General features: G+C 47.8%; 1 protein-coding gene across 1 annotated transcript in view; it reads right to left on the bottom strand.

The window, feature by feature from the left end:
* LOC138296504 (CD109 antigen-like) overlaps positions 1-19,725 on the bottom strand; it is a 363,929-nt gene extending 344,204 nt beyond the window's left edge. The window contains exon 1 of the mRNA XM_069235675.1: positions 19,541-19,725. Within this exon, the coding sequence (XP_069091776.1) occupies positions 19,541-19,623 (83 nt within the window). The 5' untranslated portion in view covers positions 19,624-19,725. The remainder of the gene's footprint in view (positions 1-19,540) is intronic.
* Between the last annotated feature and the right edge of the window lie 271 nt (positions 19,726-19,996).

Here is a 19,996-nt window from a genome sequence, read left to right as displayed (position 1 = left end):
CCACTCACCTTCTCTCCTGCTCCTGCTTCTTTTCCTCCTCTCTGTCTCTTCCTCCTCGCTCCCCCTCTGCAATCTTCTTCTGTGTTCTTCTGTTCTTCTCTTCTGTTCTTCTGTTCTTCCCTTCTGTTCTTCTGTGTTCTTCCGGTCTTCTGTGTTCTTCTTCTCTGTTCTTCTCGGTGCTTCTGTGTTGTTCTTCTCTGTTCTTCTCTGTTCTTCTGCTCTTCCGATCTTCTGTTCTTCTGTTCTTCTGTTCTTCTGTTCTTCTGTTCTTCTGTCTTCTGTTCTTCTGGTCTTCTGTCTTCTGCTCTTCCGGTCTTCTGTTCTTCTGTCTTCTGTTCTTCTGTCTTCTGTTCTCCTGTCTTCGGCTCTTCTACCTCCTCCGTCTTCTTCCCCCGAGCCTGCCCTCCTGCTCCTTCCTCATCCCCCTCCCTCACTCGCCTCCCCCTCTCTCACCCCTAGCTAACCCGTTCGCTATCTACCTCCCTCACTCCTCCTATCTTCCTATCTCTCTAGCTCCCTATCTCACTATCTAACTCCCCCACTCTCCACCTCCTCCTACCTACCTATCTGTCTATCTATCTATTTCCCTATCTATCGACTTCTCTATCTATTTTCTCTATCTATTTCTCTATCTCTCCCCCCCTCCCGCCACCCCCTCTACTACCTATCTCCCTATCCTCTCACTCTACCTCTCTCCCTCACCCACCTCTACAACCCCCCCTCCCCTATCTTCACAACCCTACTCCTATCTCTCTCCCTAATCTCCAAACCTCCTAACACTCACCCTCCTCCACCCTAAACCCCCTCCCCCAGCTCCTCTCACTCTACCTGTCCCCCCCCCTCCCTCGCGCTTTCCCGCCGCGACCTCCTGCACGCCCCCGCCCCCCAGCTCCCATTCGCCCCCAGCTGACCCCTCCCCCCCCCTCCTACCTCTTATGGCGGCCGCTGCGCGACTGCGCAGCGGGCACGCCGCTGGCGCGCCGGAGGCGCGCCAGAGGCAAGCCCGTCTGCGCCCGTCCGCGCCTGGCCCGCGCCCAGCGCCACGACCCCTGGTCCCCAGCTCCCCCAAGCCCCGCTGATCCGCTACGACCCCACCACCCTCCACGCCCTCAACCCAGGGCGCTCCAAAACCTGCTTCCTAGCTCACCCCAAACGCACCCATGGACCCTTCGCCTGCAACTCCTGCAAACGCATCTTCCACCACGCAACTACCACGACCACAAACCCACGCGCCATCAACCACCTCAAGTGCATCCTGATCAACGCTCGTTCCGTCCACAAGCACGCCGTTGAACTTTGGGACCTCCTGGACTCCACAGCCCCGGACGTCGCCTTCATCACGGAGACATGGATGAACGCCTCCTCTGCTCCAGACATCGCTACCGCCATCCCCGAAGGCTACAAGATCTCCAGAAAAGACCGCACCAACCAAGTAGGAGGAGGTGTCGCCATCATCTTCAAAGACTCCATCAGCGTCACCACCTCCACCGAAGACCCCCCCCTCGCCGCTGAACACCTGCATTTTCAGATTCGCACCGACCCAAGGACCACCCTCAGAGGATCCCTCGTCTACCGTCCTCCCGGACCTCGCGCCTCTTTCAGCGACGCCATCGCCGACTTCATCTCCCCGCACGCCCTCGCCTCACCGGACTACATCCTCCTAGGCGACCTCAACTTCCATCTGGAACAAAACAACGACCCCAACACCACCACCCTGCTCGACAACCTCGCCAACCTCGGCCTCAAACAACTGGTGAACACCGCCACCCACATCGCCGGACACACGCTCGACCCTATCTTCTCCGCCAGCAAACACATCTTCTTCAGCCACACCTCTGCCCTACACTGGACCGACCACAGCTGCGTCCACTTCACATTCCGACGCGAGACCTCCCACCTCCGCACTCAACCCACCCCTCGTCGACAGTGGAACAAGATCCCTGAAGAGCAACTCTTCTCCGCTCTCGCCGCCAACCAACCCACCCTCACCACCGACCCCAACGACGCAGCTCTCAACCTCACAAACTGGATCTCCAACTGCCCTGACAACCTTGCTCCCCTCAAACGCACGCATCGACAGACCAACACCAAAAAACCTCTCTGGTTCTCTGACACCCTCAAAGAATCAAAGAAAACTTGTCGTGCCCTTGAGAAGGCCTGGCGCAAGGACCACACCGCGGACAACATGACCGCCCTCAAGAACGCTACACGCGAACACCACCACCTGATCCGCACTGCCAAAAGGAACTTTTTCACCGACAGACTAGACAAAAACAGCCACAACAGCAGAGAACTCTTCAGCATCGTCAAAGAGTTCTCCAACCCCAGCGCCAGCGCCAACGCCGTCACGCCCTCACAGGATTTGTGCGAATCCCTCGCCACTTTCTTCCATCGCAAGATCAGCGACCTCCACGACAGCTTCGGACACCAGACCCAACCATACACCACTGAACCCGCTTCCCCGGACATCACCCTCAACAACTGGACCCACATCAACACGGAAGAAACCAAATCCATCATGAACTCTATCCACTCCGGCGCCCCTTCGGACCCCTGCCCGCACTTCATCGTTAACAAAGCCGACGACATCATCGCCCCGCACCTCCAGACCGTCATCAACTCTTCTTTTTCTTCTGCTACCTTCCCCGAATGCTGGAAGCACGCTGAAGTCAACGCCCTACTAAAGAAACCTACGGCTGACCCAAGCGACCTGAAAAGCTTCCGCCCCATCTCTCTTCTACCTTTCCCAGCCAAGGTAATAGAAAAGACCGTCAACAAACAGCTGACCACCTTCCTGGAAGACAACAACCTGCTCGACCCTTCACAAACCGGATTCCGAACCAACCACAGCACGGAAACCGCCCTCATCTCAGTCACAGACGACATCAGAACCCTGATGGACAACGGTGAAACAGTCGCCCTCATTCTCCTCGACCTCTCGGCTGCCTTTGACACCGTCTGTCACCGCACCCTAATCACCCGCCTACGCTCCACCGGGATCCAAGGCCAGGCCCTGGACTGGATCGCCTCCTTCCTCGCTAACCGCTCCCAAAGAGTTTACCTCCCTCCGTTTCGCTCAGAACCCACCAAGATCATCTGCGGCGTACCTCAAGGCTCATCGCTCAGCCCGACACTCTTCAATGTCTACATGAGCCCCCTCGCCGACATCGTACGCAAGCACGACATCATTATCACCTCCTACGCCGACGACACCCAACTTGTACTCTCCCTCACCAAGGACCCCGCCAGCGCCAAGACCAACCTACAAGAGGGTATGAAGGACGTCGCAGATTGGATGAGGCTCAGCCGCCTAAAGCTGAACTCTGAAAAAACGGAAGTCCTCATCCTCGGCAACACCCCGTCCGCCTGGGACGACTCCTGGTGGCCCACGGCCCTCGGCACCGCACCGACCCCCGCAGACCACGCCCGCAACCTCGGCTTCATCTTGGACCCTCTTCTCACCATGACCAAGCAAGTCAACGCCGTGTCCTCCGCCTGCTTCCTCACTCTCCGCATGCTCCGCAAGATCTTCCGCTGGATCCCCGCCGACACCAGAAAAACCGTGACCCACGCCCTTGTCACGAGTCGCCTGGACTACGGCAACACCCTCTACGCCGGGACCACCGCCAAACTCCAAAACCGCCTGCAACGCATCCAAAACGCCTCGGCCCGCCTCATCCTCGACGTACCCCGCAACAGCCACATCTCCGCACACCTGAGACACCTGCATTGGCTCCCAGTCAGCAAAAGGATCACCTTCCGTCTTCTCACCCACGCACACAAAGCCCTCCACAACAAGGGACCGGAATACCTCAACAGACGCCTCAGCTTCTACGTCCACACCCGCCCCCTCCGCTCCGCTGGCCTCGCACTTGCTGCCGTCCCTCGCACCCGCCGCTCCACGGCGGGTGGGAGATCTTTCTCCTTCCTGGCGGCCAAGACCTGGAACTCCCTCCCCACCAGCCTCAGGACCACCCAGGACCACTCCGCTTTCCGGAGACTCCTAAAGACTTGGCTGTTTGAGCAGCGATAACCCCCCCTTTCCCCCCTAGCGCCTTGAGACCCGCACGGGTGAGTAGCGCGCTTTATAAATGTTAATGATTTGATTTGATTTGATTTGACTTGATTTGATTTGATTTGATTTGAAGAAATCTATGGTCCATAGGTCCAGAATAGGGCAAAGGCCCTTGTTCTTTTTGGGTACCATAAAGTAGCAGGAATAACAACCATTGGCTACTTCTGATATTGGACCATTTCTATGTCTGTCCTGGCCAAGAGAGACATAACTTCCTCTTCGAACAGTGACAAATGATCCTCCGCTAGCCATTCAAAAGTTGGCAGAATGTGAGGAGGAAAGGATAGGAAAGGCAGGGCATAGCCCTTCCTGATCATCTGCAGTACCCATGCATCCAACGTTATAGACTTCAAGAGGAGGAGATGATGGTGTGTTCTCCCTCCAACTTGGCAAGCATGGTCCTGCGGATCCAAACTAGGAGGGCTTTGAGGCTGCCAGGGGCTATGTGGCAGGTGACTTCTGGCCTGCCAACCCTCTAGGTCTGAAGGAACCGTGCACACATCCTTGCATAGCCTGCGTTGGTTGTGTGGGACAGTGGTTGGCATGGGGCTGGCTCGATACCTTCTGTAGCCATGAAAGGGGAAGAAGGCAGATGGAGGGCGAGGGCTTGCAGAGAGGCCCAAGGACTTGGCTGCAGCCCAAGATTCCTTATAACACTCCAGCACTGAGTCTGCCTTCTCGCCAAACAAGCAAGTGGCATTGAAAGGCATATCTATCAGGTTGGCTTGGACATCACCCGAAGAAAACAGATGTCCTCACCCAGGCGTGGTGCTTTAAAGCCACTGTCGATGCAATCCCTCTACCTAGCACATCAGCCGTATGTAAGCCACACAGAATGGTGAACTAAGCAGCATCCCTCCCATCTTTAACTGCTTGGGAGAGTATGCCCTAGGCCTCCTCCAGGAACTGAGGCAGCACTTGCACAACTGTAACCCAAATGGTCTGTGAGAAACGGCCCACTAAGCACAAGCATTTACTAACCTCAATGCCAGGCTGGTGGAAGAAAACAACTTCTTCTCAAGATGGTCCATCCTCTTCGATTCCCTGTGCAGGGTAGCGGAAGGGAATGCACCATGGGAAGTGGAGGCTTGGACTGCCAGCTCTCAGGGTTATGTGTTGACTGAGGAAGCTAGGGTCATCCAGAGCAGGGCAATGACAGCAGGCGATAATCCTATTTACAGGAGCCCCGGTGCTGAGCTTGGACCAAGTTCCCTGCAGGACATCTGTAAGTGCTTTTTTAAAGGGCAGAAGGGGTTCAGATGTAGAAGCCCTTGGCTGAAGCACTTCCATCAAGATGTTTGTCTTGACAGCCACTAAGGGCAGTTCAAGGTCGAGGACATCCACTGCCCTACACAAGGGCATTGCATAGGAGGCTCCCTCCTCCGTAGCTACAGTGGGGGGAGAGAACTAGCCATCATCTGGGGAGGTATCCAGATCTCTGACCTCTCCTAGCACCTCATATCAGTCCAACCTAGTCTCCAACTGGTGTTACAAAGGGTCCAGTAACCCCACCCACTCTTCTCCCATGCCTGGCTGTGTAAAATAAGGCTCAGGCAATGATCTGGAACCTGTCTGCCCTGGAACTGAGGTTATGTAATGCTGTTCCAGATCATCAGGAATCAGCATGGGGCTGGTCCGCCAGTGGGTGCCAGGAGCATAGGCCTCATGACCTGCGCCGGTGCCAGTGCCGGTCCAGATCCAGAATCGGATTCATGAGGCCCCACCGGAGCTGAGACCAAAGTCACCACCATGCAACTAGTTGGGGCCTCCTCTGACCCCCCGGGCCCCAAAGGTGCACCAGAGGCATAGGCGTGATTCAAAACATAGCGCATGGACTCATAAAGCTCTTTGATCTGAGCGGGGATCAATCTGGGTCCCGGAAACGGGAGAGGCGCAGAGTCAAACTGGGCAACGGCTCAGCAGAACCATGCTAAGATGGCCAATGCTCCCTGCTCATATCGACGGCCGACCAACGAAGTGAAGTAAAAAGTCCTCTTGGACTTCTTCTTATAACTCTTTCCAGAGTGCTGCGTAGACCTTGAATGGGACGAAAAGCACTTGGTGCTCCTGGGGCAGTCTCGTGACCTCCTTTGCGACTGGGACTGAGACCTCCTAGGAGTCACATGTGCTGCTGTTGCCGACTGCCAGGCTGGAAGCAGCATTAGGGACCGCTCGCTGTAAGCATTCAGTGCCATGGTCCAGCATTCTGAGCATGACTTGGAGTCATGGTTGCACTCGAGGCACCAGAGGCAAACGAGATGGGGTTCCATAAGAGACATGGCACGGTGACAGGCACCACATGTTTTGAATCCAGCTTTTCTCGATGACATCCTCAACACACTCAAAGAAAAACTTGACAAAAAGTCGAAAAAAAGGCATGTAAAGCATTGATCAACTTTTCGGATCTATGGTAGGAAAGGGATACTTCACTGCAGAGACAAGAACAAAACTCCCTCAATAGTTCCCACCACTCCTCCCTTGTGAGGATGTTAAGTTGAATGGAAACCACTGAGGCAGGTAAAGTTGAATATGAAGTTTATTCAATTACACTTCCAGCACGTCCTCACAGGTGGGCTTCCAACTGCATACCTCCAGGTTAGCAGTTGGAATTCCACCACGAGCAAGGCCAGAAGGTGGAACACAATACAGAAGATAAAATAGGTAAACAAGGTAAGTGCAATACACAGAACTAAAGGTAGGACTAAGCGTAACGAATGACACAAGCATTAGTTATCCTGTGATACCATAATTACAGAGCGCTTTACAAATTCAATGATTGATTGATTGATTGATTGACCTTCAAACTCAGAACTGCCCGAGAGGCACCTCAGGCCCCTCCTCAGACTATCCTCCCGCTCGCCCAAAAAAACAGAAAAAAAAACTTTAAAAAAATGATTGCTGAGGTTGCAGCCGATGTCCTAATATTCATCGGCTGACTGGAGCCCGCATAAACGACATGCAAATAACGTTAATACTTACTTAGATTTCAGCTAAGCTGAGCAACTGTAATGAGCGGAAAACTTATTTCCAACTTTAAAAAGTACATCGAACATGTATTATTGATTAAAAATAACAGTTTTGATTAATTTTCAGTTTTGATGCATTGGAACAACATTCTTGCAGTCACTCATGTTATAAGCTAAACTGGTGAGTAATACCCAGTTTAATATTGTTATCAGTGAGAAACAAGTTAACCTGATTTAGCTTTGCATTTTAGATAAAAGAAAAGAAAGGACCGAGTGTTTCATTAACGTGAAGGAGAATACATAAAGAAGGTGCACACTAAATAACGAACTGGAACTGAAATAATAAGGATGACAATATACCAATAAAAAGAACCGAATTCATAATGAAATTGCATACAAGTACTTCAACGGAATAAAAAGACTCTAACATGGTGCATGAATTTGAGTAGTTATCAAAGACAAGGAGGCATTTTGAGATTTACCCACCATTCCACAGACTTTCCGTTTAATTCTCTATGTGCCCTAAAATAGATTAATTAATGAATTAATTAATAAACGCTAAAAGGTCCATGTTTGCATTCCCTTTTCCTTGACAGTCACTAACTGCCTCGCACCGTTCTGTTTTTGTTAAGCACGAGGGGTATATCAAGTTATCTGGGGCATTTCAGTGAAAAGGAAAAGGCCATGGGACAGTAATTCAAACTGGGTGTGCCCGGTAAAGAAAACATCTTTAACCGAACAATGGGCAAAAATGGGCCCTGCAATGTACACTGAACATTCGTGGAGGAGAGATGTCAGACCTTGCAGAGACAGTTCAGGCCTCTTAAAATCCCTGCCCAAACAGATAATTAAAAGGCTCTTGTCTGCATGTTAAATCTGAGCATCCGAGCATCTGTACTGGGTGTATGAGTAATTTAGGCTTCAAGGAAAGTTTTAAAAAAGTCCACACTTCTTTACAGTTGACACTACCTCTCCTGTCTGTGGTTTCCTACCAAGGTTACCTAGATGTGCTCTGCATTGTGTCGCATATTGTTATTTTCCGTGCCCCATACAAGGAGTAACAGTATCTCCCAGGACTCGCTAATGCGACTTGGCTAACTCTTCCTTTCAAATGGTCGACTCACAGGACAAGTCCTTGTTCTTCAAAAATAACTTTACCACACGTATCCGTATTCTGTACAAGACCAGTTGTTTTAATGTTTAATATACCGAGTGTAATCTACTTGTACATATTTCTATTTTTAATAACTTCACAACTTCGCGCCCAAGTTTTGCTTTTAGTGCTGGTCAGTAATAATAGCCCTCATTCTGATAGTAATATCACCATTGCTCTTGTAAACTACCCAGGCACCCACATGCTTTTGCATGCACTGTGGAAAACTGCTAAATTTATTAATAAAAATAAACAGGTTACATAATTAAAAATTAAAACGCTATATATGTATGTAAGAACATATGAAAAGGTTTTCCAAAAACACTCTCCAAACTGGTCCAAAAGCGCCGACATATCTCCATTTTAGGCTTCTACAATCCATTACCTTCGTTTTATGCTTTCCTTTATAGCTTTTGAGGACTAGAACGTACAGAGAAATTGTTTTGTCTGATTATCTACCTTTCCTATATTTCCTTCAATTTTACTGGAAACCAGCACAATATTACAACCACCATTGGCAGATACATGCGGTCTCTTCCTTCAAAGACATTACTCAACGTTTTGGATTTGCAAAAGTTTTTTGCAGATGCTCTTCTACATTAACAAAAGAAACAAGCGTTAGCAAAGCCAATAGGTCGCACATCTACAAAGTGTTTTTGCCATGTTGTACACCATTGTGATTGCTGCTCAGCATGGCTATATAGTTGGTGGCATGGGGTGTCATATAGTAGAGTGTTTTAGAGTGGATTTGTTGGTGTAGGGTGTCATAGAGTGGAGTAGGGTGATTGGACTGTCAGAGTTGGGTAGAGGGGAGTGGAGTTCAGTGGCAGAGAGTGTCGTAGACTGCAGCGTCATAAAGTGAAGTGACTTATAGTGGACTGGGATGGAATATGGTAGGGTGGGTTGGAGTGGATTGAGGTAGTGAGGTGGATAGGATGAGAGTAGAGTGGGGTGGACTGAATTGGGAAGAGTGGGGTTGATTGGAGTGGCTAGACTGGATCGGGTGGATTTTATTTGAGTGGGGTGGGCTGAAATGAGGTGACTTTGATTTTACTAGGGAGACCTGGAGTGGGTGGGGTGGATTAGAGTGGGGTGGATTAGATTGGATTGGGGTTGGTGAATTTGATCGGGGTGATAGGACTTGGGTGGTGTGGATTGGATTAGAGTGGGATGGGTTGGATTGGAGAGGGTGGATCGGACTAGACTGGGGTGGATTGAACTAGAGTGGGATGGGTTGGATTGGAGTTGACTGGGGTTGTTTGAAGGGGTGATTGGACTGAAGTTAGGTGGATTAGAGTGGAGTGGGGTGGAGTGGACTAGAGTGGGCTGGGTTAGTTTGGAGTGGGATTGATTGGAGTGGGGTGGGGTGGGTGGATTGGATTGAGTGGGGTGGTCTGAAATGGGGTGGGGTGGATTGGAATGGTGTCAGATGGATTGGACTGGAGTAGATCAGATACAGTCAGGTGGACGGGATGGTGTGAACTGGATAGGTTGGGCTCGATTGGGGTGGGTGGATTGAAATGGGATGAAGGTGTTGGGGTAGAGCGGAGAGTGGGTGGGGTGGATAGGATTGGGGAGCATTGAATTGTAGTGGATTAGGTTGGAGTGGAGAGGAATGAGTTGGACTGGGTTAGTTTAGGGTGAGGTGGATTGGAGAGGATTGGATTGCAGTGGAGTGGATTGGAGTTCATTGGATTAGGTTTAGGTGGGGTGAGAGTGGATTGGATTGAGGTCGATTAGCTAGGGTGTGGGATTGGAATGGGGTGGGTTGGACTGGAGTGAGATGGACTAGATTGGAATGGAGTGGATTTGATTGCAGTCGATTAGACTGGGGTGGATTAGGAGTGGGGTGGTGTGGATTAAGGTGGTTTGGAGTGGGGAGATAAAGGTGGACTGGACTGGAGTGGGATGGATCAAAGTGGACTGAATTGGAGTGGGATGGATTGGAGTGGGGTAGGGTGGGTGGACTGGAGTAGGGTGGATTGGGTTGTAGTGATTGGATTCAGTGGGGTAGAATGGATTTGAGGATTACATTGGATTGGTGGTGTGGAGTGGGCAGATTGGAGTAGGGTGGATTGGAGTTGGGCAGATTGGAGAGGGGTAAATTACTTTGGATTTGAGTGGGGTAGATTGGAGAGGGGCAGATTGTTTCAGATTGTTGAAGATAGTTTTGGATTGGAGAGGGGTAGATTGTTTTGGATTGGAGTGGGGTAGACTGGATTGAGAGAGACTGTTTTGGATTAGAGTGGGACATATTATTTTTGGATTGGAGTGGGCAGATGAGTGGGGCAGAGAGTTTTTGATTATAGTGGGGCAGACTGGAGAGGAGCTGATTGTTCTGGATTGAAGTTGGGCCGGATGGAGTGGGCAGATTAGAGTGGGGCCGATTGTTTTGGACTGGAGTAGGTCAGACTGGAGTGGGGCAGATTACAGTGGGGAAGATTAGAGTGGAGCAGATTGTTTTGGATTAGCATGAGGCAGATTATTTTGGAGTGAAACAGATTGTTTTGGATTGGTGCAGATTGTTTGGTAGTGTGGCAGATTGTTTTGGATTGAAGTGGGGCAGCTTGGAAAAGGATCAGTTGGGAGGATTGGAGTGTGTTGGGTTGGATTGAAGTAGATTGGATTGGGGTTAGTAGTCTAAATTTGAGGGCGGGTTGCATTGGTTTGGGGTGGATTGGATTAAGTAGTGGGGATTTATGTAAGGTGGCTTGGCGTTGAATGCAGCGGGGCAGATGGGATTGGACTGAGGAGGAGTGGGGTCTACTGCATGATTACGTGTTAAAGAATATTTTTGGGAAATTACACATAATAATGAAATAATGTTGCTTTGCAATATTTTGAGCAAGATAATGGTCATTATTTGAGAGAAGTCCCCACATGCCAAAACAATACAACACATGAGTGCAAAGTAAGAAAAGAGGACTGGGCAAAATAAAAGAAAATTAACTATAGAAAATAAAACTTTGCAATTTTGTTTTTCCTGCTGGGCACATTTTTACTAGTCACACACCTTCTGATTGCAGGGCAATAGAAGTTAAAAAGAATAAAATAGTGCCTCCGAGTAGGAAAGTACCCTCTTTTGGCAAGGTTACCCCCACTTTTTGCCTGCTGCCAGTGTGGTTTGACTGTGTTCACTGTGATCCTGCTAACCAGGACCCCAGTGACTGTGCTCTCGCCCTCTAAATTTGGTTGCTTATGACTTAGCACACCCCACAATTGGCATACTGGTGTCCCAATAGAAGTCCCTAGTATCTGGTAGTTGGGTACCCAGGGCACGGGGCACCAGGGGTTCCCTAGGGTCTGCAGCATGTATTGTGCCACCCATGGGCATGAGCAGAGGTGCCTCTAGAAACTCCAGCTCCATTTCACTGGACTTTGTAAGTGCAGGGAAGCCATTTTACCTGTGTACTGGACACAGGTCACTAGCTGGGTCCAGCTACATAATGGTAACTCCGAACCTGGACATGTTTGGTATCAAACATGCTGGAATCATACCCCAATACTTTTGCCAGTATTGCTTGTATAAATCCATGAACTCCCACCATTGCTCCTACTAGTCTTCTGGGGTTTTCCGGGCAGCCTGCGCTGCTGCCACCCATCAGACAGGTTTCTGCCCTCCTGCTGCTTGACCAGCTCAGACAGAGGAAGGCAGAACAAAGGATTTCATGTGGCAGAAGGAGGTAACACCCTCTCCCTTGGAAATAGGTGTTACATGGCTTGGGAGGGGTAGCCCCGCCCAAGCCACTGGTATGCTTTGAAGGTCACATTTGGTGCCCTTCTTGCATAAACTAGTTTTGCAAGAGTCAAGGGACACCCGGTCCTTGCTCTGGCACGAAAATGGACAATGGAAAGGGGAGTTACCACTATCCTGTCCATCACCACCCCAGGGGTGGTGCCAACAGCTCCTCCAGGTGGCCACTTGATTCTTCCATCTTGAATCCAAAGTGGGCAGAGGCTCCTGGGAGCATCTGAGTGGCGAGGTCAGGCAGGTGACAACACAGCCCCCTCCTGATAGGGGGCCACCCTGCTAGCTTCCTGGGCTATTTAGGAGCCTACTCTTGGGTGGGTCCTCAGATTCGAAATGCGAGAGTCCAGCAGGACTCCTCTGCATCATTTACTTCTACCACACAGAAGCCCCTGCCAACCTACAAGAAGGTGCAAAAGTGGATTCTCCAGTCAGAAGAAAGTACAGAAGAGCACCAAAGAAGATGGCTGCGGGTTCCTGCTTGGTGCACCAAACAAGATGTCCCACATCTATTTGTTGGATGCAGGCTGTTTGCGTCACTGGATTCCGCCTACAAGCTTTGGTTCAAGCAAGTACGTTGTTTGCGTCAAAAAGAAACTGCCTGGGCCCAGGATGGACCTGGGGGTCTCAACTCAGACTGAGGAGACAGAGGCGGCTCAGAAGGCTAGGCAGCACCCACAGGGGTCCCAGAACACAGGGACAAAGAACACGCCGCCGGAGAACAACTCAGGGAGCTGTGCACCAAAGGATGGAGTGCTGGGGACCTGGGCTACGCTGTTCATGAAGGATTCTTGGATGAAGTGCACAAAAGCCCAAGGAGCTGCAGAAGAAGCGGTGTACAGGGGTACTGTCGCAGAACGGGGATGCAAGCTCTGTCCTCCTCCAAAGTTGGACAGCTGGACCTTTGGACAGTATGGGTCACTTCAGTCCACTACCTGTGTTCCAGGGAGCACGCTTGTCATCAGGCGAGGAGTCCCAGAATAACAGTTGTCATCGCAGAAGGGTGTCTGCAGAACCTGGGAAGTGACTCAGTCACTCCACTGAAAGCCAACAAATGGTGAGCGACAGGAGGGCTCCAAGCCCTTTTCAAACTACAACAGAGTCTGGCAAGTGATATGCATGCGCTACAGGCTCAACCCTAAAAATGACCCCCTCACCATGGGAGATGACTCTCAAAGTGAAGGGGGAAGTGTTTTTTTCATCTTGAAAAACAACATCCCACTTTGTAATTTTGCCATACAGCTCCATCAGATTTGATGGAGCCACATGAAAAGTTACGATGCATTCACAGGATCTGCCTTGATGACAATTCCTGTGAAAGCTGATTGTCTTGAGGACCTGACAGACGTTTTTTTATTAAATTTGGTTGTTGGAACCACCGCCAGGGTGTTGGAGTGAATTACTTTTTCACCCTTGTGGATGGCCCAGCCGTTAATATTTAAATCGGGCATAAGCTTGCTTAGTGGAATATTTCTATTTCAGGCAGATCCTCCAGTACATATTCAACATGAGGACATCTGACCAAGGATAAGTCTTCTAAAACATGTAATTTTGTTTAGAAACATTATGCAATATTATACTTGGCCCTTGTTTGCTTTAGGAATAGAGTTTCATGTAATGCCAGGTCATGCTGTTTCATTTAGATATGGCTTTGGGTGAAAACAAATGGGTATTTTCATTTTACAGCCCCTGCAAAAAACTTTCCTCTGAGTCTAATTCCTCTTTGTATATGTGTAGCTGAAGACAGCACACATGCAAGAGGAAGTAAGAAGGAGAAATAAAGACATTTCTTTCGATTACGCCAGCCTCAAAGAGGCGCACTGTTTTGGCAAAAAACAGTGCTTACAGGTCTTTATAAATATAGATTTCCTTCAAAATACATGGGTGGATGCATGGGAGAAGTAATGCTTACCTCAGACAAGATACTACAAGGCAGCACTGCATACTGTATTGAGGTATTTCTTTATTTATTTTTACAAAGCCATACAAATTGAGCTTTGTATGGCTTTGTAATTCACAAAATAGATATTGTATTGAGTCTGCACCAAAAAAGACAATTGCAAAAACGTAGTCTAGGCCACAGTGAATATATGACTATATGAGCTACATTGCACTTCACAGTCATGCACACCCTCCCTTGATAGCATCAGCTGACATCTATCTCATGCATGATCAATCAAAATGGCGGTAGATGCCCTGAGATTCAAGATCAGGAATTAAAATCAAATGAAAGGAGTGAGGTATGAAGTAAGTTTTCATTTTTTATTTTTTTTATAGGGGCTCCGCTTTGAGAGAACTAAGTAAGGGTACATACAGAGTTATTTAAAATATCCATGTAATGACATTCTTTTGTGATTGATTTATTTTTTAAAAAGAGTATGAACAAAACTTGGTAGCAACCCGCTTAGTGCAGTGAAACCGCTTTTTTTCCAAGACGTGTCTAGGACAGGACAGGATTTGGGAGGTCAGCCATGCCTTTTGTGTTTCAAAAGTTTCCCTAAATGGGAAGGGTATGCCCAGACATGGATCACTTGTTCACTGTCCCACTGGATTCAAGCTAGGCTGGCTGATGAAGGGTGATACCCTGAAACGGATCCCAGGATGCTTGGATCGTTTCCAGGGAAGACCTGGCTTGGCAGTTCGGGCTAGACTGCTCCCATTGGGAGCATAGTAAAGAATGATTTGCATATGGCTAGGTCCAAAATGGGGTGGCATGGTGAGCAAAAGAACGATGGATTAAACCCAGATCTGTGACTAGGGGTGAATGCTTGAAAAGTTTCAACTTGTCCATCACCCTTTTGTGTTGCTGAGGTCAGCCATATCACCTGTCCCTGTGACTGATGGGATGTTAATGCCACAAGGGACAGAGGGAGCAGCGAGAACAATTTGAAAAGTTTATGTTTTTCTGACAAGCAGTGATATCAAGCTGTTTGTGTTACATGGCTGTGAATTATTCAGCCCTTTCCTGTAATCCTTGTTTGCACAAGGCCAGAGATCCCTGTGCACTTTCTCTGCAAGATTCCTTTTGGATCACAGGGGAACAATCAGGCAATGTGAGATAAACAGAGCGCTGGCTCACAATTGTGGAACTTATCACATGATGTCCCAAGGCAATAATCCCCTAGATTTACACAGCTTTAGAAGCTCACACCGGCTCCCAATATTTGAGATGCTCATTAGCAATTCCAGTCAAAAAACACAGCACTGCAGGCCTGCTGCTGAGAGAATGAATGTACGAGGACACTCAAAGCTTCTTCATCCTGCCTTCCCAGAAAATCAGAGGAAGGACCCTCTTAGGGCAGACTGTGAAAGGAGAGGAGAGGCAGTGCTACGCAATCAATTACAACTACCCCTTCAATCCCAAGTGTTAAAAACGCAAAGATGGTGCTCACATAGTACTAACACCTTTGTTAATAAAGTTGTCTAGGAGCAATACAAACAAGATAATTGTCATCTTTTGACAACAGCACCCACGAGCAAAAACAAAAGAAAACATGAGAAAAGACGACTTGTCAAAATAACAGAAATTTTGTTTGTCCTGCTGGACACATTTTTGCCGGTCACATGCCTTTTGTTTGCGGGACACTAGTAGTTAAAAAGAACAAATAGTACCTCGATCATGTCGGGCGCAGCGGACGGGCACTAATTAAGTTGCATCAATTGGTGTATGATCCCTGCTCCACACAGAGAAATGGAAATTATGCCAGGTGTTCCTTGACGAATTACAAGGCTGTAAAGAAGAGTGGCACTCAAACCATAAATGGTGAGCGACAGGTGGGCTCCAAGCCCTTCACTGAACACAACAAAGTCTCACAAGCAAAACGCATGTGGTAGCCATCCACTTGCAAGCTCGACCCTAAAAAAACACCAGTCTTTAAAAATATATTAAAATCTGCCATTTATTTCCATATCTATTTTTCTGGGAAATAATTAAACTAGAAGACTATAATTTGGTATCAGTGCTTCACCTTAAAAACCATTAAAAAAAATGCATCACTCTCTTTCGTGACTTCAAAGAAGGAAACAAAATGATATGTTCAAAACATCCTTTAGGTCGCACATGTGTAATTAACTTGCGAAGAGGGAGTGACTAGCCAGAAAGTGCAATTTTATGTCTGCTTAAATTGATTGCATGTAACCCACTGATACTCAGAGTATGGGCCAGGGGCCTTATGCGGCCCTCCTGACCTTTACATGTCTCTCTGGTCAAAAGCAGGTCTGGATGGCTGCTTACTCCTCTCAGAACTAAGAATAAAAAGATGTTAAACAGCCAAGCATTTATTTAAATGTTTTGTGTGTAAAAGAAAAGAAGTAAAAAGGGAGTCCTGCACTACTCAACTTCAGGAACATCTTCACTTTCAAAAAGACATATTATAGCAAAAGAATAAAAATATGATAGTCTTTTCACAATTCAAAAAGTGCATTTAATTAACATGTAGAAACTTTTCACCTTAGTACATCAGATTATATCACCGCATTGAGAAGTATTATTTTAAAAGTGATCGTTTTTAAACACAAATTTATAAATGTTAATTCTTGCCACCCCTCCCCAGCCATATTAATGCCAATGGTGAACAATAGAGGCAGGTCAGTTGTTATGTGCACTCTTTGGGTGACCTGAGTTCCTATTATAAATTAACAGCATTATACTCTATTAAATCAAACACAAGAGAAGGTTTTGTTCAGCACCCTTAGGTTATTTATTTCGAAGTCCTCTTATATGTGATAATGAAGACAATAGAATCACACAATTTGTTGTAGTGAGGAAGCCAGTATTTAGCCCAGGTTTTCTGGTTTCCCATTGTGTAATTTAGCCACCAGAAGTATATGCTTTGCTTCCACTGCACCCACCTTAGCCCAACTTCCCACACCCTACAGCCACTCCGCTGGCATCAATGCAGCCCTCTGTGACATCACAGGCCAAATTTATCGGCCCAAGAGAAAATGTTTGTGAGTACCCATGATGTCACCATTTGTTGCCTCCCATAGATGCCTGGTACTGGAACTCATTTAACACATTAACTAGTTGCCTCTTATAGCGATCTGTGCATCAGCAGTGTTATTCCTCTTCTGGGAGCTACCAAGAAAACAGTTTAATTTCCATCATCCTGTTTAAGTTAGACGGCCGCCATTGAATTACCAACACTTTTTATAAACTCAAATTTGTAAGCAGCACAGGGAGCCACCCCTACAGTTATGCCACACTAGAATAGAAGTTGGTAGGTATGCTCGAGAATGAGCCCAAACAAAACTGGCCAATACAAAATCGATTCCAGAAAATCCTCACCGCGAACATGAATGAGTAGGATGATCGGAACCGATAACAGATCCTGATTAATCCATCACAGATTAGTAAATCAGCAACACAAAGGAACGGGCAGCAATTATTGGCTCCCCTACTTAAACAGGAAAATCAATGCATTTGAAACATAACAGCAGTATGTACAGAAAATGCATTAACAATACAATGCCCACTCCCCACTAAGAAGTAAGGGCACCCAAACCTGGATGTTACTGTAAAATCCTGATTTGGCTACAGTCATAGCATAACTTCCACAAAATTGTACACGGGTGTATGATGCGGTTGTGCCTTTGTTGGTTATGTGGTGCATTGAGGGCCTCCAGTAAAAAATATGGCGTGACTCTTCCAGTGAGCAAAGCAGAGGGATCATTTAATTTCACCGATTAAGTCACTTTGTGAAATGTGTTTTGGGTGACCCCGCGTCTCAGTGTGGTAGAATGCTCTGGAGAGTTTTGAACAACTCACAAAGGGGGTGCAACTGGATAAAGATTCCCCGCCTAGTTGTATAATACTTACAAATCACAAACATGCCTGCTTCTCACAGCAACTGTGGATAGTCGGAGTGGAAGGATGCAATGCACAAGATCACGCAATTCGTGTGACCGCTGTCAGGGATGATCACAGGTTTGATACATTCTATCGTGCAGCCTCTTGCTGGCGGATGGCGGGATACTACAGGTGTACTGAACAGGGAAAGTCATTTACTCTGTTTTATTGGATTTGCATTTAGAGACCTCGGCGGGGCCTGAAGAATAGTAGTGATGTAATAAAACCCAGGACCTTTTGAAGCAATTGGGCTAGCACAGCCCGAGCTGTCAGACTAAGTCCTCCATTAACTGGAACACAAGCAACCTAAGTCCTGGTTGGGGTTCCTGGGAGTAGCTTGGCTCCAGCGCACGGTGAGCAAGGAGCACACGTTTTGCCACTTACGATGTTAGATCAATCAAAGAAAAGGTGATGAAAGGAATGCTTGCAATATCTTGTCTAATGTTTATATATCACAGACTGTAATGGGCGGACTATGAGTACCAAGAGTCTATGCTAAGGACAGATGGGAGTATTTAAAATTTGAGCTTTTAATATGCCTGTTTATATATTTACATCGGTGACAAAAAACGGACACACCATTGGTAGTATCATCTTCACAATAATCAAAGAATTTAGTTTCGCAAGTCAGTTTACTGATTTGCAGCTGGCTGTTGTACGAAAGGCATGCAGCTTTGTTGTACTGCGTCATGCCTAGAACCTTACAATTCACGTCAAAACATATAGGCCACGGGGCTCTGAGGTTTCCCCATCACATACGTAGGCACATCACCCAGTGCACATTTGTATTTGCTTTCTGCAACCATGTCCAGTTACAATTTTTGGATTACGTTTACCACAGCGCAGAGACAGCCAAAGGAAAGTTTACTGGGTGTCATGGGCAGAATAGGCTATCGACAGACTCCTCTCGCTAATAAAGCAGCCTCTCTTTAGGGCTGCTTCCAGTCTAGGCAGCTGGGATGGTATGTCCTACAATTGTCCTTCCTACTTACTTTAGGACTGTCAGCTGCCACCCTTTACTCCATATCAGTGAGCGATTCCAAATCACTGCCTGGGAAGCGCCCTGGGCGGGAAGAAATGCCTTCACACACACACCCCCTCCCCCCCCCCGCCTCCTATATAAAATGAGACAGCAGGGAGCACCTTTTGCGTTCAGAGGTCACGCCCTGGATAATTGCTCACAGTAGTGACTGGCCTCTGAGCGCATCTCCCCCTGAATTGTTATGCACAGATTAGCAACTCTAGTGCCAAATTGTTTGTTGGAGGGAGTTAATAGTTGGAGGCAGCAAGGAGTGAGAGGAAATGGGAGGGCAAGAAAGTAGGCTGATGGGGTTTTAGAAACAGCGACTGCAGCACTGGAGCCGGTTGACGGGAACTCTGGTGCCTGTATGATCTTACTGCAAATGGCTCGTTACTGCCCAACTGCTCTTTGCCAAAAGCCAGCCCTGGTCGTGACTAACGCCGAATAAAAAAAAAAAAAAAACACTGATAATGGATCGGGGTACTGTAGATACTACACAGAACAAATGCGATTTCTCCCAGCTGCTGCGCTGTCTTCTCTCTGACAGAGGTGGATTCCTAACCGTTTACTTTTAACTAAAGATGCAAAGTGGACTGTTCAATAATAGTAAAATAACCCATTTATGTTTGTGTGAGGTCTTACGGCTAAAAAATGGAAAGACAGGTTAGTTAGAGAAACGTGCACACATAACCGACCAACACGAAAGCAACAGAACAGGCAAGTCCTTACCCTGCAGTGGAGGTGTGAACAAGGACGATGTACAGAAGGCAATGCTTCACAAAGCAAGCCCTTGGCAGTGGTAGATGCATCATCTTCCGCTCGGAGAAACTTGCGAGGCAATGAAAACCCTGTGCATTCCAGGAAGCCTTTATATCCGTTCATCTGCGCGCCCTGCCCTGAGGGGGCTTGACAGTAAGAGGCCTCACCTTACGTTATCTGAAATCAGACTGTACAATTGGGAAATTCGGCTGTTGGGTAAGGTATCGACATTGTTTACTGCGGTCCTCACCTCCGGAGGTTAACCGTGCCCCACCCAAGTACACACCTAAGTCTGCTTTTTTAACTACCTCTTGAGAATAAGCGTTAGGAAAGTTTCAGAAGACGGAAACGTCGAAAGCGCAAAAAGGTACAGGACAAGCGAGTTCCTTGCACAACAGGATGGGACAGGCTAGAAGTTGATTCATT

The sequence above is a fragment of the Pleurodeles waltl genome, chromosome 5, assembly GCF_031143425.1.
Source record: "Pleurodeles waltl isolate 20211129_DDA chromosome 5, aPleWal1.hap1.20221129, whole genome shotgun sequence".
Classification (NCBI taxonomy): domain Eukaryota; kingdom Metazoa; phylum Chordata; class Amphibia; order Caudata; family Salamandridae; genus Pleurodeles; species Pleurodeles waltl.
This window is presented reverse-complemented; position numbering and strand designations above follow the sequence as displayed.